The following is an 18,288-nucleotide window of genomic DNA, read 5'->3' on the forward strand; positions in this document are numbered from 1 at the left end:
CGCTACCTGTAATACGTATTTTACAAGAAGCCCCGGGAACGCTCGCCTTCCTGCAGTTCCAGGAGCAGCTTGTTGAGCATCTTCTGTGTGAGACCGCTGCACCTCTGCAAGCTTACGAAGACTCACGGAATGCTACTTTTTACACCATATACCCGCTACTGAGGTCACGAAATACCCCCAAAAAGCATGAGAGGAGGGGGGGATACCCGGTTTTCTTGCCCCATGTGCCTAACCCAACCAGCCTCCTTAATTTCCCCTGTCTTCGGACATAAAACGCAGTTTATATTATTACCGTTATCTAATAATTAGGGAATGCCAAAAAATGGGGATGGCGGGGGGGGGGGGGGGGGGGATTTTTAGAAAGTCAATTTTTTTTCCGTATAAGTGGGCAATGGGGCCTTGAATTTATTCAGTTGTCCCCTGCAATCCAACGGGTGTTCCCTCCATTACAGGCCTTGCCATGTGTCCTTTAAGTAGATTAGGGCCACAAAGGGTATGTTTCTGAACACGGGGAAAATGGGGGTATCCATTTTGGGGTGCAAGTCTTCATTCCTATGTACGCTGTACAAAAAAACAGTTTTTAAATTGACAAAATTGCCAAACAAAAGAAAATCGTAATTTTTTCCTTCTGCTTTGCTTAGATTCATTCAAATACTGTGGGGTCAAAATACGCAGTACACCCCTAGATGAATTTTTTAAGGGGTCTAGTTTTCAAAATGGGGTCATTTGTGGGTGTTCTCTTCCGTTTTGGCCGCTCAATGGCTCTACAAGTGGGCAATGGGGCCTGGAATTTATTCCGTTGTACACTGAAATCCAACGGGTGCCCGCCATGTTTCCTTTAAGTAGATTAGGGCCACAATGGGTAGGTTTCTGAACACGGGACAAACGGGTATCCATTTTGGGGTGAACGTCTTCATTCCTATGTACACTGTACAAAAAAACCTGTTTTTAAATTGACACAATTGCCAAAAAAATGAAAATCATAATTTTTTTCCTTCTGCTTGACTTAGATTCATTCAAAAACTGTGAAGTCAAAAAAGTTATCGTACCCCTAGATAAATTCGACAAGGGGTCTACTTTTCAAAATGGGGTCACTTGTGGGGGTTCTCCATTGTTTTGGTCACTTAATGGCTCTACAAGTGGGCAATAGGGCCTGGAATTTATTCCGTTGTACACTGAAATCCAACGGGTGCTCCTTCCATTATAGGCCTAGCCATGCTTCCTTTAAGTAGATTAAGGCCATAATGGGTATGTTTCTGAGCACAGGACAAACAGGGGGATCCATTTTGGGGTGCAAGTCTTCATTCATATATGTGCTGTACAAAAAAACTGCTTTTAAAATGACAGAATTACCAAAAAAATGAAAATTGTAATTTTTTTCCTTCGGCTCCTAAATGGTTAAAAAAAAGCAACGAACGTTTTTCCAATGTGCGCCCAAAATAAAGTAAACGGGTGGAAATATATATCTTAGCAAAAATTTCTATATTATGTTTGCACATATTTGAGATATTGCAGTTGGAAATGTGAAAAAATGACGATTTTTTCAAAATTTTCCCAATTTTGCCGCTTTTAATAAATAAACACAAATTCTATCGGTCTTTTTTTTCCCGCCTAAATGAAGTACAACATGTGGCGAAAAAACAATGTCAGAATCGCTGGGATATGCAAAACCTTTCTGGTGTTTTTCCATGTTAAAGTGACACGTGTCAGATTTGCAAAATTTGGCCTGGTCATTAAGGCGCAAACAGGCTTGGTCACTAAGGGGTTAAACTAATTGGCTATTTCAGTGGGTGACGGCCTTTTTGCCTTCCACTCACTTTAAAACCAACTCCCAAGCAGGAAGTTCAGAGTCTTCTATTACTTCCACTTCCAGAATCTTCTAGCATCTCCTCGCTCAACCCCTCCTCTTGGGTAACACCGAGGGGACTGACTGCCAGGACGCGATCTGCCAGTTTCTAATGCAAGGCAACAATACGGGAGATACAGACATATAGGGTATTAATGTCTCTTGACGCCACCGGAAGCTAGGAGTTTGACAGGAGGAATGCCCCTGTCACACCCCCAGCTCTCGATTGGGCCAAGGGTGTAAGATCCTAGAACCACAGTGTGCATATTTTTTTCCCAGCCCTTCGCCTGAGGGTTACTACCGTTCTTAGCCGTACATTATTAAGTGTAAATACTGCCATGTTAACGCGGTAACATGGCAGCATTTACATGTCATAATGCAAGTGTAAGAACTGCAGTAAGCCCTCAGCCGAAAGCTGCAGCGCTGGGAAAAATCAATGCACGCACTGCAGCGTGTCATGTCATTCCCGGCCGGCATGTCACCCTATGTGTGGTAAGCGGCCGGGCGCTAACCTCTGCGTCCCGGCCGCCGTCTGACATCTCCGTCCCCACTGCCTCAGGCATCCGTTCCGTCCCGCGGCTGTGAGCTGAGTAGCGTCGACTGCATATCTTCTTCGTGACGGCCGCTCCCAGGAAACCTGTAACAGCTGGGTTCCAGCTTCTGGCCGGCAGCTGCCGCGTATAAAAGCACCGCTGCATGCCTTTTGATTCTAGCTTTTGTGCCCTTGCTGCACCAAAGGCGGCCACCGCAGCCCCCGGCGGGAGGGAGGTCACTTGCTGGTCTGCGGTGGCGGACACTGAATCCATTTTCTCATTTACTTTACTCAGCTTGCAGGACCTGAAGGCAAACAGTCTCAGCTGTGGCGGGCGTCACCCCCCTGTCAATCTGGACTCCACCAGGAATTCCTGGTGGAGTCAAGATGCACTAATACCGACATATAGTACATAGAATAATAGAAGGAATATTAGTTAACATGGAGTCGATAACTCCAAATTAATGACCCGATGAAATAAATGGTACAATATATATATTGACTGTTCACCTTAAATATATTTTAAATGTTTTTTATATTACCATCGGATGCCATTGTTAGTTCTTTATTTTAACCCATTAAAGGGGTTCTGACACAAATAATGTTTTCATGCTTTAGCAGCCATTGTTCCCTGGTCTGCCTAATGGACACAGGGAACCCACGATTAATAGCTGCTAAAGCATAAAAACCTTAGGTTTACCTTTTTCCTGTTGTTGTGCAGCGGAGGTCATCTCCCAGCAGGTTTCTTCTTCTTCCGACGAGCCTGGATCGGCCACCCCCCTCCGGGATTGGGTGCATGCGCAGAAGACAGGTGCCCTCTGACAGGAGTCTGGACGGTCCGCCTCTCCACAGCGCAGGCGCAGAACTCGGGAGCTCAGCCAGGACGGACGGGCCGCCCACAGCAAGCACTGATTGTGACGTGGCGCTCGTCCGTTCACCTCGGAAGTGGCTGATGGACGGAGCTGAGCAGGAAGCGGTCAATTTGACAGCTCCAGCTCTGCTTCTAGAAGCCACAGAAGAAGATGCCTGATGATCGGTCCTGGCCAGACAAGGTAAGTAAAAAAATTTTTTTCATGTCAGAACCCCTTTAAGGACCAAGCTCAGTAAGTGACCCGCTTGGTGCTGGGCTTTAATCCACACCGATAGCAAAAATACGACACGGGATTAAAGCCTCTGCTCCAGCAATCAAGCAAAAGCAGGTCGGGTCCTCGGCTCTTACTGACAGCTGAGAACCCGGAGGAGGAGGAAGAAGCCGTTTTTAGCAAACTAAGAGGAGATTTTAATTGGCCTACTCGGATTTCTGCAAATTAGAATAATTGGTAGCCATTAGAGATGAGCGAGCACCAAAATGCTCGGGTGCTCGTTACTCGGGACGAAATTTTCGTGATGCTCGAGGGTTCGTTTCGAGTAACGAACCCCATTGAAGTCAATGGGCGACCCGAGCATTTTTGTATATCGCCGATGCTCGCTAAGGTTTTCGTTTGTGAAAATCTGGGCAATTCAAGAAAGTGATGGGAACGACACAGCAACGGATAGGGCAGGCGAGGGGCTACATGTTGGGCTGCATCTCAAGTTCCCAGGTCCCACTATTAAGCCACAATAGCGGCAAGAGTGGGCCCCCCCTTCCCCGCACTGTCAGCGTAAAGATCGTTCTCCTCTGCCATAGCTGTAAGAGCTGTGGCAGAGAAGAACGATGTTTGCCCATTGAATTCAATGGAGCCGGCAATACAGCAGGTTCCATTGAAAGCAATGGGCTGCCGGCGATCGCAGGATGAATTGTCAGGAAGGGCTTAAATATATAACCCCTTCCCTGCAATTCATCCAGAAATGTGTTACAATAAAAATATATACCGGCGTATAAGGCGACGGGGCGTATAAGACGACCCCCCAACTGTCACCTTATACGCCGGCAATACAGTGGAGCAAAGAATAAAAATCATTACTCACTTCTTCTGACGTTCTGCGGCGCTCCTGCAGGCTGTCGCTCCCTCCTGGTTCCACAGCAGAGCATTGCTTTCTGGACGCAGGGCTTGAAATCCCCGCCTCCAGAAACACAGCCAATCATAGCCATTCAATGACATCATTGTCATTGGCTGTGATTGGCTGAAGGCACGTGTGTTTCTGGAGGCGGGGATTTAAAGCCCTTCGTAGAGAAAGCAATGCTCTGCCGGGAACCAGGAGGGAGCGACAGCCTGCAGCAGCGCCGCAGAACGTCAGAAGAAGTGAGTAATGATTTTTATTCTTTGCTCCACTGTATTGCCGGCGTATAAGGTGACAGTTGGGGGGTCGTCTTATACGCCCCGTCGCCTTATACGCCGGTATATATTTTTATTGTAACACATTTCTGGATGAATTGCAGGGAAGGGCTTATATATTTAAGCCCTTCCCGACAATTCATCCCGCGATCGCCGGCAGCCCATTGCTTTCAATGGAGGCAGCTGTATTGCCGCTCCATTGAATTCAATGGGCAAACATCGCTGTTCTCTGTCACAGCTGTTACAGCTGTGGCAGAGAAGAATGATTTGTCTTCTATATGTTCTCAATGGGGTCGGCGCTGCTGCCGCCGGCCCCATTGAGCGCATATAGAGAAGAGAACAGAAATCGCAGATCGCACATAGGTGCAATCTGCGATTTCTATGGCCTAAGGCCTTAGGGTGCCTACCCACTAGCGTTTTTTTTTCCCTGCGAAATTCGCAGCATTTTTTTCTCTGCAGGGGTCTATGGGACTTGTAATGTTAAAATCGCGATCGCGCAAAATCGCGATTTCGCGGTGAATTGCCATTTTGCGCGATCGCGATTTTAACATTACAAGTCCCATAGACCACTGCAGAGAAAAAAATGCGAATTTCGCAGGGAAAAAAACGCTAGTGGGTAGGCACCCTTAGTCAGACGGGCGTTTTTTTCGCGCGATTTGCGGATCGCATGACGGATGCGCATCCGCAAATCGCGTGACCGGTGCCCGAAAATCTGCTCCTAGCCGTGTTTCATTAGAAACGGGCTGGAGCTGTCCGAAAGCAATGCGCTGCAGGCGAGTGTGGGATGAATTGTCGGGAAGGGCTTAAATATATAAGCCTTTCCCTGCAATTCATCCAGAAAAGTGTTAAAATAAAATATATATACATACTCACCTGCTCCCGGCAGCCGGCCTGCAGTGGGTGTGAAGGGGGTGTGAGTCAGACCTTCCCCCTGATTGGCTCAGCGCTGAGCCAATCAGGGGGCAGGTCTGACTCACACCCCCTTCACACCCACTGCAGGCCGGCTGCGCGGAACTCCGGCTGCCGGGAGCAGGTGAGCATATATATATATATTTTATTTTAACACTTTTCTGGATGAATTGCAGGGAAGGGCTTATATATTTAAGCCCTTCCTGACAATTCATAGCAGCTCCGGCATCAACACCACTTTCCCTCCTCTATGTCAGAATGCATCTGTGGCGAGCCGCGGGGGACCGATTTATATACTCGGGTGACACCTAATCTCGCCAGCCACTCACTGCAGGGGGGTGGTATAGGGCTTGAACGTCGCAGGGGGAAGTTGTAATGCCTTCCCTGTCTTTCTATTGGCCAGAAAAGCGCGCAAATTTCTCAGGGAAGAAAATGAAAGTAACCCGAACATCGCGTGGTACTCGTCACGAGTAACGAGCATCTCGAACACCCTAATACTCGGACGAGTATGCTCGCTCATCTCTAGTAGCCATCTTTGAGTAGTCTTTTGGGTGCATCTATTATTGTAGTCATGCTTTTTATTGACACAAGACCTTTATTTAACGGTTCTGTTATTACTTATGTATTTTTGTATAAAGATTTTTTTTTTTTTTTTAGAGAGAGCTATTTATAAGGAGTGTGGTAAATGTCCAGGCCGTATCTAATGATGACGAATAATATGATAATGGTATACAAACCAAAGGGGATTTTGGCTCATTTAGGCTTTCATAGGCCATAACGTTGGCAGCCATCTTTGAGTACCCCTAGGGATCACCAATTTTTGAACTGATATTGTTTATTATCTCTCAGCATGTAATATGAAATTTGGGATGTTTTAAGATTTTAGCACTAGTACCCCCATATACCGCCTATTACTTGTTAGCAATGTAACTCTATATGTGTATCAAAGGTGATATCCTGGTGCGATCTAGTCTGACGCATGGCCTTCACCAATCAAAGGCCTTTCATGAATACTCAGTGAGTTGATACAATATATAGGGTATATCATAGAAATATCCAACATAGCTCTGCTCTCCCAGCCTGATTCTTGGGTTTCACTTTCACTGTTTAACAGCTTGTTCTCTTGTTATTACATTACATGGCTTCAGGAAATACCCTGCAGGGTAGAGTCGGAGACTATAATTGAGGCTGCTTCAGGTTCCTCGTGTTGGCTGTGACGTACTTTTGCAGTTACATGTACAGCAAGTGGCAATTGTGGTGCCTGCATAAGTGTGACTGTAATTGGTAAGCCTCAGCTGACCTGATCTGTGATGAATGGAGTTGGTTTTCACCAGTGAACCCCTCACAGGCTGTACATCATCTAGATCCTGGTGGGTGGTAAATCCTGTCATCTAGACCCGTGTTGGATGTGGCCTTATTGGGATATTTTGGACCCGAGCAGAACCTTTTGCTAGAAGTGTCTCTGGAGTCTTCGGGACGGTTTCAGATTCATGTCTGTGTTGGAATACTCCTTTAAATGTAGAATTGACAATAATGTTACCGGGATTTGAGCTCTGTGTGTTCAAATTAACGATTATCAACCGTGAAAGAACAAGAGACATCAACTATGTGAAGTCTCCACTGTGCCCTTCCTGCCAGGGCTAACCCAGTGTGCAACCCAGCTTTATTTATTGTGCAAAACAGAACAAAGGAAGGTATAGTGTTCAATCACAGTGGACAACTCCCTGAAATCATTCAGTCGTTCACATTCGCTGTATAAGTGGATTAGAAATACTGACCGATCTGTGAACGAGTCTACAGTGATTTTTATGCGCTGCAAAAAATGAAGGATGAAAGAAATGTGAAGTATTTATTCATCGTTTGACCATTGTCCGAATTTACACTGAATGACTAGCGCTCATTTTCGCTCTTTTGACAGATTTTTTTCGAGTGACGATTGTTTTGCGTACAAGGGCCCTAATGCTGTCGGCGTGGTGCGATGTGTGGCTTACGTTACTTATACTGATAAGAATACAGGAATGCTGATACATCGACTAAATATGGTCTCCAGGAAATGTTGCTCAAACCCCACTACAAGGATGTCATGGTCCATGTTGACCACAGCATCTAAGTCCTTAGCCGGGGGACCCCTGGTGCTTTAGTATAATTCACCGTTTATTAATAATAATCCTTATTTGTATAGCACCAGCTTATTCCGCAGCGCTTTCAGGCACGGGAGAAATGCAAACATTACAACAATTAGTGAGGTACAATTAGTTTGAAACAATGTGGGCGGGGGTGGTACAGAAGGTGCAAGGGGGGGGGGAGCGAAGCATGGGGGAACACAGGCAGTAGGGGATTTCATGTGGAAATCAGTTATTAGAAAGCAAACGGGGTGGGGTGGTAAGGAGGTGCAGGGGTAGAGGTCGTATGTGATAGGCAGGGTGGTAGGTGTGGGGAGCCATAGGGAGGGGTGGGGGACTAGGTCAGGGGATTTGGTATGCTTCCCTGAAGAGGTGCGTTTTTAAGGCACGTCTGAAATTTCGTGCATCTGGAATTCTCCGGATGCCTTGGGGTAGAGCATTCCAGAGGATGGGTGCTGCTCTGGTGAAGTCCTGTAGGCGAGCATGTGAGGTTCGTATTACAGGGGTGTTCAGTCTGAGTCGGTTAGCGTTTATTAAAGGGGTTGTCCCGAGGCAGCAAGTGGGTCTATACACTTCTACATGGCTATAATAATGCACTTTGTAATGTACATTGTGCATTAATTATGAGCCATACAGAAGTTATAAAAAGTTTTTTACTTACCTGCTCCGTTGCTAGCGTCCTCGTCTCCATGGTGCCGACTAATTTTCGCCCTCCGATGGCCAAATTAGCCGCGCTTGCGCAGTCCAGGTCTTCTCCTGTTCTCTATGGGGCTCCGTGTAGCTCCGCCCCGTCACGTGCCGATTCCAGCCAATCAGGAGGCTGGAATCGGCAATGGACCGCACAGAAGAGCTGCGGTCCACGGAGGCAGAGGATCCCGGCGGCCATCTTCACAGGTAAGTATAGAAGTCACCGGAGCGCGGGGATTAAGGTAAGCGCTCCGGTGAGCTTTCTGTACGTCCCTGCATCGGGGTTGTCTCGCGCCGAACGGGGGGGGGGGGGGGGGGTTGAAAAAAAAAAAAAACCCGTTTCGGCGCGGGACAACCCCTTTAAGTTATGATTCAGGATCTTAGTGATAATAAAATTACTTTATTAAACTTTTGTTAGCAGAATGTAGACTCTTTTGGTATAAAATGCGGATAATTCTGTTTTCTTGCAGGTTCTTGCAACCATGGAACATCTTGAGAAAGTGAGCAGCTTTCAAGAATTTGTCCAGATATTCAGTCAGTTTGGGAATGAAATGGTGGAGTTCGCTCACCTGACCGGAGACCGACAAAATGTATGTTCACATGGTATACGCTTGATGGGACGGTCCGTTTAAAGGCCATCAGATAATGTTAGGATTTCACACAAATATATTAATTACATTTAAAGGGTCATCCAGACTCTCATTTTTTTTAAAACCTGCTCAGGCTGATGGAAAAAATGGGGAAAAACGTCCCATTCACTTTCCCCATCCCGCTGGAGCCTGGTGCTCCACTGCTTGCTACTGACTGCTGCCGCAGCAATGTCAGCCTGACGGCACATGTAGCCGTTGTAGCGAATCACCGACCATAGTGAGCCAATGATTGGCTGCAGCACTCAGTCCTTGGTGCTGGCGACATCAGCTCTGCCGCAGGGAGAGGAGAACGGGCTCGGTGAGGGATGGCCGTTTTGTTTAGTTCACCACCATGGGGAGGTTTAAAACATTTTGGGGCAGGCTGGATAACCCTTTAAAAATGGGCAAATTTCTAGTATTTTCTTTCCTTGTAACCAAAAGCTCTAAAAGTTTACCGATTGCATTGTAGCATTACCATTACTTCTTGCTACCATTGTTTTCGATTTCCCTCTCCCTGCCAAGGACTCATGAGCTACCTCCTTGCAGAATACTGGCACTTTAGTAGCCAAGGAGATATGAGCTACATCCTTGTTACAGATGGCTATTTCTCAGGCTATGTGGTAGATAGAGCTTTGATGTTACTTGTTTATCACATATGTGGAGCTTTTTTTCCTTTAGAATCGTCATGAGAAGAGCAGCATTTGCCCTCTTCGCCTAATTTTAGCTATTTGTGGACTCCACTATTCCGACAGTTACCGATGTCCAGATTGTGGTTTCAAATGAATCACCCAAAAACTCACACCGCAATAAAATATGTACGTCCTACACTGCTCCTACCGTGTTTCCCTGAAAATAAGACCCTGTCTTATATACATTCTTACCCCAAAAGAAGCACCAGGTCTTATTTTCAAGGGATGTCGTATTATACTTAGCAGCTGTGGTCTGTGTCCACCCACTGGTCTCCAGAGCTCCGCTGCGCTTGCTTGCAGTCCTTAGCCGCTGGCAGGAGATTGCTTCCTGGTTCCCGGATTCATAAATCCCACCTCTAGGAAGTGCTGGCTCTGATTGGTTCTCAACAGCTGCCAGCCAATCAATGCAGTGTTCGATGAAATAATGCAATGACAGTGATTGGCTGAGCATCGCTCTAAGAACCAATCAACAGCGATCGTGTTGTGAAGGTGGGATTTTTGGATTGGCTAAGCAGCGTTCATCTCAGCAGAGTCTCTGCATCTCCGGCGGAAGCTTTTCCACACTCTGCAGCAGACATTGCATTCTTTCTTCTAGATGTAGAGGGCGCACCCTTGTTACACTCCTGGGTATAATAGATGATGGGAGAGATCTCTGTACTGACCACTGATATATCTATACATAGTTATTAGAGCGCCCCCTTGTAACAGTCCAGGGTATAATAGATGATGGGAGAGATCTCAGTATTGTCCCCTGATATAGCTGTACATAGTTATTAGAGTGCCCCCTTGTTACATTTCTGGGTATAAATAGATAATGGGAGAGATCTCTGTACTGACCCCTGATATATCTATACATAGTTATTAGAGCGCCCCCTTATTACAGTCCTGGGTATAATAGATAATGGGAGAGATCTCTGTACTGACCCCTGATATATCTATACATAGTTATTAGAGCGCCCTCTTGTTACAGTCCTGGGTATTAATAGATGATGGGAGAGATCTCTGTACTGACCCCTGATATATCTATACATAGTTATTAGAGCGCCCCCTTATTACAGTCCTGGGTATAATAGATAATGGGAGAGATCTCTGTACTGTCCCCTGATATATTTATACATAGTTATTAGAGCGCCCCCTTGTTACAGTCACAGTACTGGGTATAATAGATGATGGGAGAGATCTCTGTACTGACTCCTGATATATCTATACATAGTTATTAGACTGCCCCCTTGTTACAGTCCTGGGTATAATAGATGATGGGAGAGATCTCTGTATTCTGTAACTATGTATAGTATATAAGGGGGCAACCCTTATATATTATACATAGTTATTAGGTCGCCCCTCAGCCGTCTTTTTTTCTAAACGAAATAATCCCAGTTTTGATTACCTCTCTGGGTATTGTAGTCCGCCCATTCCATTTATTACTTTAGTTGCCCGCCTTTGTACCTACTCAAGCTCTGATATGTCCTTCTTGAGTGCCGGTGCCCAAAACTGTCCACAATATTCCATGTGTGATTTGATCAGTGACTTTTAAAGAGGAAGAACAACATTCTCATCATGTGCCCCCCAGACCTCTTTGGATGTTCCCCATGATCCTATTTGCCTTGGCAGCAGCTGCCTGACACTGGTCGCTCCAGTTAAGCTTACAGTTAGTTAAACCCCCAAGTCCTTTGCCATGTCGGTGTTCCCCAGTGTTTCCCATTTAGTGTGTAATGGTGATATGTATTTCCTGCCCATGTGCAGAACCTTACATGTATCTGTGTTAAACCCTAATTTGCCTCTTTTCTGCCCCCCCCTAGCGTATCCAGATCCTCTCGCAATCTGCTTGCATCCTCTCCTGTTTTACTTTGTATAGTTTTATATCTTCTGCAAATATTGCTATTTTACTGCACAATCCCTCTGCCAGGTCATTACTAAATATATTATAGAGAATAGGGCCCAAAACCAACCCCTGTGGTACCACACTAGTAACGGTGACCCCTCCAGTACCGTCTCCTGTGGTACCACACTAGTAATGGTGACCCCTCCAGTACTGCCCCCTGTGGTACTCCACTAGTAGCGGTGACCCCTCCAGTACTACCCCCTGTGGTACCACACTAGTAATGGTAACCCCTCCAGTACTGCCCCCTGTGGTACCACACTAGTAAAGGTGACCCCTCCACTACTGCCCCATGTGGTACCACACTAGTAACGGTGACCCCCTCCACTACTGCCCCCTGTGGTACTCCACTAGTAACAATGACCCCTCCAGTACTGCCCCCTGTGGTACTCCACTAGTAACAGTGACCCCCTCCAGTACTGCCCCCTGTGGTACTCAACCAGTAACGGTGACCTCTCCAGTACTGCACCCTGTGGTACTCCACTAGTAACGGTGACCCCTCCACTACCTCCCCCTGTGGTACCACACTAGTAACGGTGACCCCCTCCACTACTGCCCCCTGTGGTACCACACTAGTAACGGTGACCCCCTCCACTACTGCCCCCTGTGGTACTCCACTAGTAACAGTGACCCCTCCAGTACTGCCCCCTATGGTACTCAACCAGTAACGGTGACCCCTCCAGTACTGCACCCTGTGGTACTCCACTAGTAACGGTGACCCCTCCACTACCTCCCCCTGTGGTACCACACTAGTAACGGTGACCCCCTCCATTACTGCCCCCTGTGGAACCACACTAATAACGGTGACCCCCTGCACTACTGCCCCCTGTGGTACCACGCTAGTAACGGTGACCCCCTCCACTACTGCCACCTGTGGTACTCCACTAGTAACGGTGACCCCCTCCACTACTGCTCCCTATTGTACTCCACTAGTAACAGTGACCCCTCCAGTACTGCCCCCTGTGATACTCAACCAGTAACGGTGACCCCTCCAGTACTGCCCCCTGTGATACTCAACCAGTAACGGTGACCCCTCCAGTACTGCCCCCTGTGGTACTCAACCAGTAACGGTGACCCCTCCAGTACTGCCCCCTGTGGTACTCCACTAGTAACGGTGACCCCTCAAATACTGCCCCCTGTGGTACCCACTAGTAACGGTGACCCTCTTCACTACTGCCCCCTGTGGTACCACACTAGTAACGGTGACCCCCTCCAGTACTGCCCCCTGTGGTACCACACTAGTAACGGTGACCCCCTCCAGTACTGCCCCCTGTGGTACCACACTAGTAACGGTGACCCCCTCCACTACTGCCCCTTGTGGTACCACACGAGTAACGGTGACCCCCTCCACCACTGCCCCCTGTGGTACTCCACTAGTAACAGTGACCCCTCCAGTACTGCCCCCTGTGGTACTCCACTAGTAACGCTGACCCCTCCACTAGTAACTGTGACCCCTTCACTATTGCCCCCTGTGGTACCCCACTAGTAATGGTGACCCCTCCAGTACTGCCCCCTGTGGTACCCCACTAGTAATGGTGACCCCTCCACTACTGCCCCCTGTGGTACCACACTAGTAACGGTGACCCCCTCCACTACTGCCCCCTGTGGTACTCCACTAGTAACAGTGACCCCTCCAGTACTGCCCCCTATGGTACTCAACCAGTAACGGTGACCCCTCCAGTACTGCACCCTGTGGTACTCCACTAGTAACGGTGACCCCTCCACTACCTCCCCCTGTGGTACCACACTAGTAACGGTGACCCCCTCCATTACTGCCCCCTGTGGAACCACACTAATAACGGTGACCCCCTGCACTACTGCCCCCTGTGGTACCACGCTAGTAACGGTGACCCCCTCCACTACTGCCACCTGTGGTACTCCACTAGTAACGGTGACCCCCTCCACTACTGCTCCCTATTGTACTCCACTAGTAACAGTGACCCCTCCAGTACTGCCCCCTGTGATACTCAACCAGTAACGGTGACCCCTCCAGTACTGCCCCCTGTGGTACTCAACCAGTAACGGTGACCCCTCCAGTACTGCCCCCTGTGGTACTCCACTAGTAACGGTGACCCCTCAAATACTGCCCCCTGTGGTACCCACTAGTAACGGTGACCCTCTTCACTACTGCCCCCTGTGGTACCACACTAGTAACGGTGACCCCCTCCAGTACTGCCCCCTGTGGTACCACACTAGTAACGGTGACCCCCTCCAGTACTGCCCCCTGTGGTACCACACTAGTAACGGTGACCCCCTCCACTACTGCCCCTTGTGGTACCACACGAGTAACGGTGACCCCCTCCACCACTGCCCCCTGTGGTACTCCACTAGTAACAGTGACCCCTCCAGTACTGCCCCTTGTGGTACTCCACTAGTAACGCTGACCCCTCCACTAGTAACTGTGACCCCTTCACTATTGCCCCCTGTGGTACCCCACTAGTAATGGTGACCCCTCCAGTACTGCCCCCTGTGGTACCCCACTAGTAATGGTGACCCCTCCAGTACTGCCCCCTGTGGTACCCCACTAGTAATGGTGACCACTCCAGTACTGCCCCCTGTGGTACTCCACTAGGAACGGTGACCCTCCAGTACTGCCCCCTGTGGTACCCCACTAGTAATGTTGACCACTCCAGTACTGCCCCCTGTGGTACCCCACTAGTAATGGTGACCCCTCCAGTACTGCCCCCTGTGGTACCCCACTAGTAATGGTGACCCCTCCAGTACTGCCCCCTGTGGTACTCCACTAGTAACAGTGACCCCTCCAGTACTGCCCCCTGTGGTACCCCACTAGTAACGGTTTCAAAGCCTCATTTTGGCTTTGAAAACCCAAAGCTGGGAATACCCCGTTAATGTGTTGCCTCAAGCGCCGGAGGAATCCCGCCGGTACAGCACAGATTATCCTTCCAGTTGTACCAAACATGACAGTGTAGCTCTAAGACGGCAGCGTTTTACACCACCCATTCCTCATCGGCAGCAGCACTTTAACCCCTTCTTTCCCACACGTTGTCCACTGGCAGCAGTAGCTTAACTCCTAATCATCCCTCCTTCACTGGCATTGTCTGCTTACCTCTCCTGGCAGACTTGCATGTGATGATGGAGGTGGAGGGAGAGCTCTATAGCTCTTACCTCTGCAGACTGCCGTTCATCTACATGGTGAAGGACCCCTGATGGTCATGTGACTGCGATGTCATTGCAGGGCCTCCATGCATTCTAGACTCAAACTGCACTGATAATAAGTGAAACCATCTAGTCTGTGCAGTACACCGACTGACTGACTCACTGGGGAACTGCCTGGTTCAGCAGATAACCAGTTTGTGCCAGCTGAAATTAACCCCTTCCACCCCCTGGAGTTTTGGCAGCGGGGGCCCTTCATCTTCCTGGAGTGATGTGCCCGCCCCTTGTGAATGCACCCCCCAGGGGCTCGACCTGTTTTTGGAAATGTCCGAATACATTGACAATGGAGTAGTATCATTTCACTTGTCAATAGAGTGTGTGTCTCCATACTCAATGTCAGGCTCTGATTGGCCAGTATCAGACTGGTAACACCCACTTGTTAGTTTATTCATAGTCTTTTGTCCGGAATAGCAGGAGGTATAGGACATAATGCTAATACTTACTATAACAGATGTCAGGGGGGCCGGCAGGTCCCCCCATTGTACTGGTCTTGTAGAGTGTGTAGCTATTTGTCCAGTCACTGCGACTTTAAAAACAGTTCCATTGTGTTTATTACTAAACTATTCCTAAGCCCAAATTGAATCCTCTTCTCAATAAAATGATTTTTCAAGGACTTGAAGAGCGAAAAGAAAAAAGCGAGTATGGCTGCTGCAAGAGCGGTGCTGGAGAAGTGTACCATGATGCTGCTCACCGCGTCCAAGGTGAGATCACCGTAGAGCGGCTTGTTATATATTGTTCTTAGAGAGATGCTGCAGAACATACAGAAGTGATTATCACCAGACATACGTTGTGTTACATAGAAGAGAGGGTTGTGCACATGATTGTACCGTGTCCGACCTCTCTGGTCAATGGACGGGCGTCTACAATAGACCGTAACCCCATGCTCCCGTATGATGGTGACCCATAACCCATCCGCATATAATCTGCATATTGCTGGTTGGGTCTAGGCTTGTCAAATGGTAACCATTCGATCAAGTAAGGTCCGTCTACATCAAACCATTTATGGCTAGAATCCTCTCCCTCTCCCCCCCACTCCCCGCTGCAACCCCCCACTCACCCACGGCGCCCCCCGAATTTTTTCGCCCGAGTACGGAAGTACTCGAAAATCGCGGTATTCGGGCAGAAAAGGGGCGTGGCCGAGCACGTTCGCTCATCTCTATTCACCACTGAAAATTTTACAGTTTTGTGACGCAAATTCCACCAGAAAAGTGTTGAACATTCTTTGCGCCACATTTATTGTGTTTTAGACACTTTTCGGCACTCTCGTTTTGCCACATCCAACTAAAAGTATAGAAAAGGGGGTGTGGCCTAAGTGCGACATTGGGCACCAAAAATGGGCGAGACTTTTGGCATAAACTAAGCCAATATATGGGTGCTATACAGTTCGTCTAGAGCAGTCTTCCCCATCTCCAGTCCTCAGGGACCGCCAACAGGTCATGTTTTCAGGATGTCCTCAGTATTGCACAGGTGATGTAATTATTGTTGATGCCTCAGACATTGCCACAGGTGTTCTTACCATAGGATATCCTGAAAACATGACCTGTTGGTGGTCCCTGAGGACTGGAGTTGGGGACCCCTGATCTAGATAGTGTAAAGATGCACCAGATTTATCATCCATCATTAGTTGCGGTGATAAATCTGGGGTGTCTTAACCCTTCCCAATCCACTGTCTGACCTCTGAGGACATTATGATTTAAGGCTGTACAGCTCCGATGTTGGAAGACGTCCGTCGGGGTTCTCTTACTGTATATTGCCAGCCTCTCAGCTGTTAGAGCCTATCCAACATGTCACCTCATGCAGTACTGGCATTAGCCAGCAGATAGCGCTGTTGTATAACGGCAGAAAAAGAGTAAGCCCCCTAGGAAAACCAGGATAGAAATTGGATTGGAAAGGGTTAAATCTGTCTAGTCTGCACCATCTATTAGACAATATTGGTAAATCTGCCCCTAATGTTTATGGCTTACATGTAATAAAAGAGCTAATACTAATGTATTGTTCTTTTGTACCTTATCGCAGTAGAGCCGGAACGCTTTTTTCTAGTTATTTTTGTGTCTCTGTGATGGAGGGTTTGGCTACTCGGGTTTAAGTTTCACATTTGGGTGTTACTTTATTTCATTCTTTGGTTGTACAGTTCTATGTAGACATGTATGTCCCTGATCAGGGTAGGTTGATGGGGTGAAGGGGTTACAACGAAAAACAATAAATGGGGCAGACTGCATGTAAACAACACAGTCCAAATGTCCATTCCATTGATACATTATATATTCTGTTTAAAATTGAGCATATCTAAACTATATCCCTTCTTCACATTCCCAGGGCATACACATCTTTGTTACACGACTGTTCTAACCGGCCTTGACACTGACTGACTTTATGTTTACCTTATTTTTTATGTATTATTAAAGCGTGTCTGACGTTTAAGATAATTTTTCAGAGTAAACTGCCACGTATGTGTAGATACGGAATACGATTATCTCTGGCCGTTATTTGCCTTGTATCAGGCATTTATCACCATTTTCCCGTCTGTATGCTGTATGTATCTATCTATGATTTTCCATTCTCCCTGAGCTGCATAGAGGAGACCATAGTAGATTCTGCTTCCTAAGGCCGCCTGCAGACGAGCGGGTCGGATCCGGCGGCGAGAATTCTCGCCGCGGGACCCGACCCGAGCCCTTGCAGAGACGAGCGCGTACTCACCCGCGCCCGGCGGCCCGGCTCTTTCATGTGCTGGCTGCCGGGCAGCCGGCGCATGCGCAGACCGGAGCCGCCGGCTGCGTGAGTGACGTTTCTGTGCGAGGCTCTGCGAGCCCCGCACAAAAATAGGACATGCCGCGGTTTGTTTGCCGCGTGAGATTTCGCGCGGCCAAACCGCGGCCGTCTGCATAGGATTGCGTTTGTTAACACACTCCTATGCAGGCTTTGAGCGGCGGAAATCCCGCGGGATTTCCGCCCGTGTGCAGCCGGCATAAATGTGCGGCACGCAAACAGACCTATAACAATAATAGGGATGAGCGTACTGAGCAGTGTAGATGTGATTCAATTAGTTGTAGCACAGTAAACAATCCCGATCGGCTACAAGCACTTCTGTGTGAGTCTTTGTTTCTCTTCTCCTACCCCATCCTTTCTGTTCTCAAAGACTTATCCCGCTCCTCCACTTCTTGCTGTCTCTAGTGATAAAGATAACCTCACATGACAACAGGCAGTGGACAGCAAGTTAGGAGGAAGGGAGACACCTGCTGGCCAGCACTTCAGAGGGGTTTTTAAAGGGGCATTTTACATAAATAAGATGAATTGCACTTTTGCTTATCGTGTTGGCTGTCATATAATCATAAGTTAGTGACCATATAAGCATTCCAAACATGACCAACCCTTCTCCACCTCTACTTATCGCTAATTGATTTGGCTCCCAAATGTTAGCCCCATCAATGAAAAGGTAAAGTGTTATGTGGCGCAGAATATGGTGACAGAAATAAAATGGGGTTTAACCCTTTACAATCCAATTTTTTGATTCAGGGTTTCCTAGGGAGCTTTCTCTTTCTGCCATTATACAATGGCGCCACCTGCT

The 18,288-nt window shown here is 47.9% G+C and overlaps 1 protein-coding gene across 1 annotated transcript in view; it reads left to right on the forward strand.

Annotated features, from left to right (window-relative positions):
- The window catches only part of CTNNAL1 (catenin alpha like 1), a 185,495-nt gene that overhangs the window by 102,711 nt on the left and 64,496 nt on the right, over positions 1 to 18,288 (forward strand). Inside the window, exons 4-5 of the mRNA XM_066579218.1 lie at positions 8,823 to 8,942; positions 15,335 to 15,424. Coding sequence (XP_066435315.1) covers positions 8,823 to 8,942; positions 15,335 to 15,424 — 210 coding nt within the window. The remainder of the gene's footprint in view (positions 1 to 8,822; positions 8,943 to 15,334; positions 15,425 to 18,288) is intronic.

The sequence above is a fragment of the Eleutherodactylus coqui genome, chromosome 9, assembly GCF_035609145.1.
Source record: "Eleutherodactylus coqui strain aEleCoq1 chromosome 9, aEleCoq1.hap1, whole genome shotgun sequence".
Taxonomy (NCBI): Eukaryota; Metazoa; Chordata; class Amphibia; order Anura; family Eleutherodactylidae; genus Eleutherodactylus; species Eleutherodactylus coqui.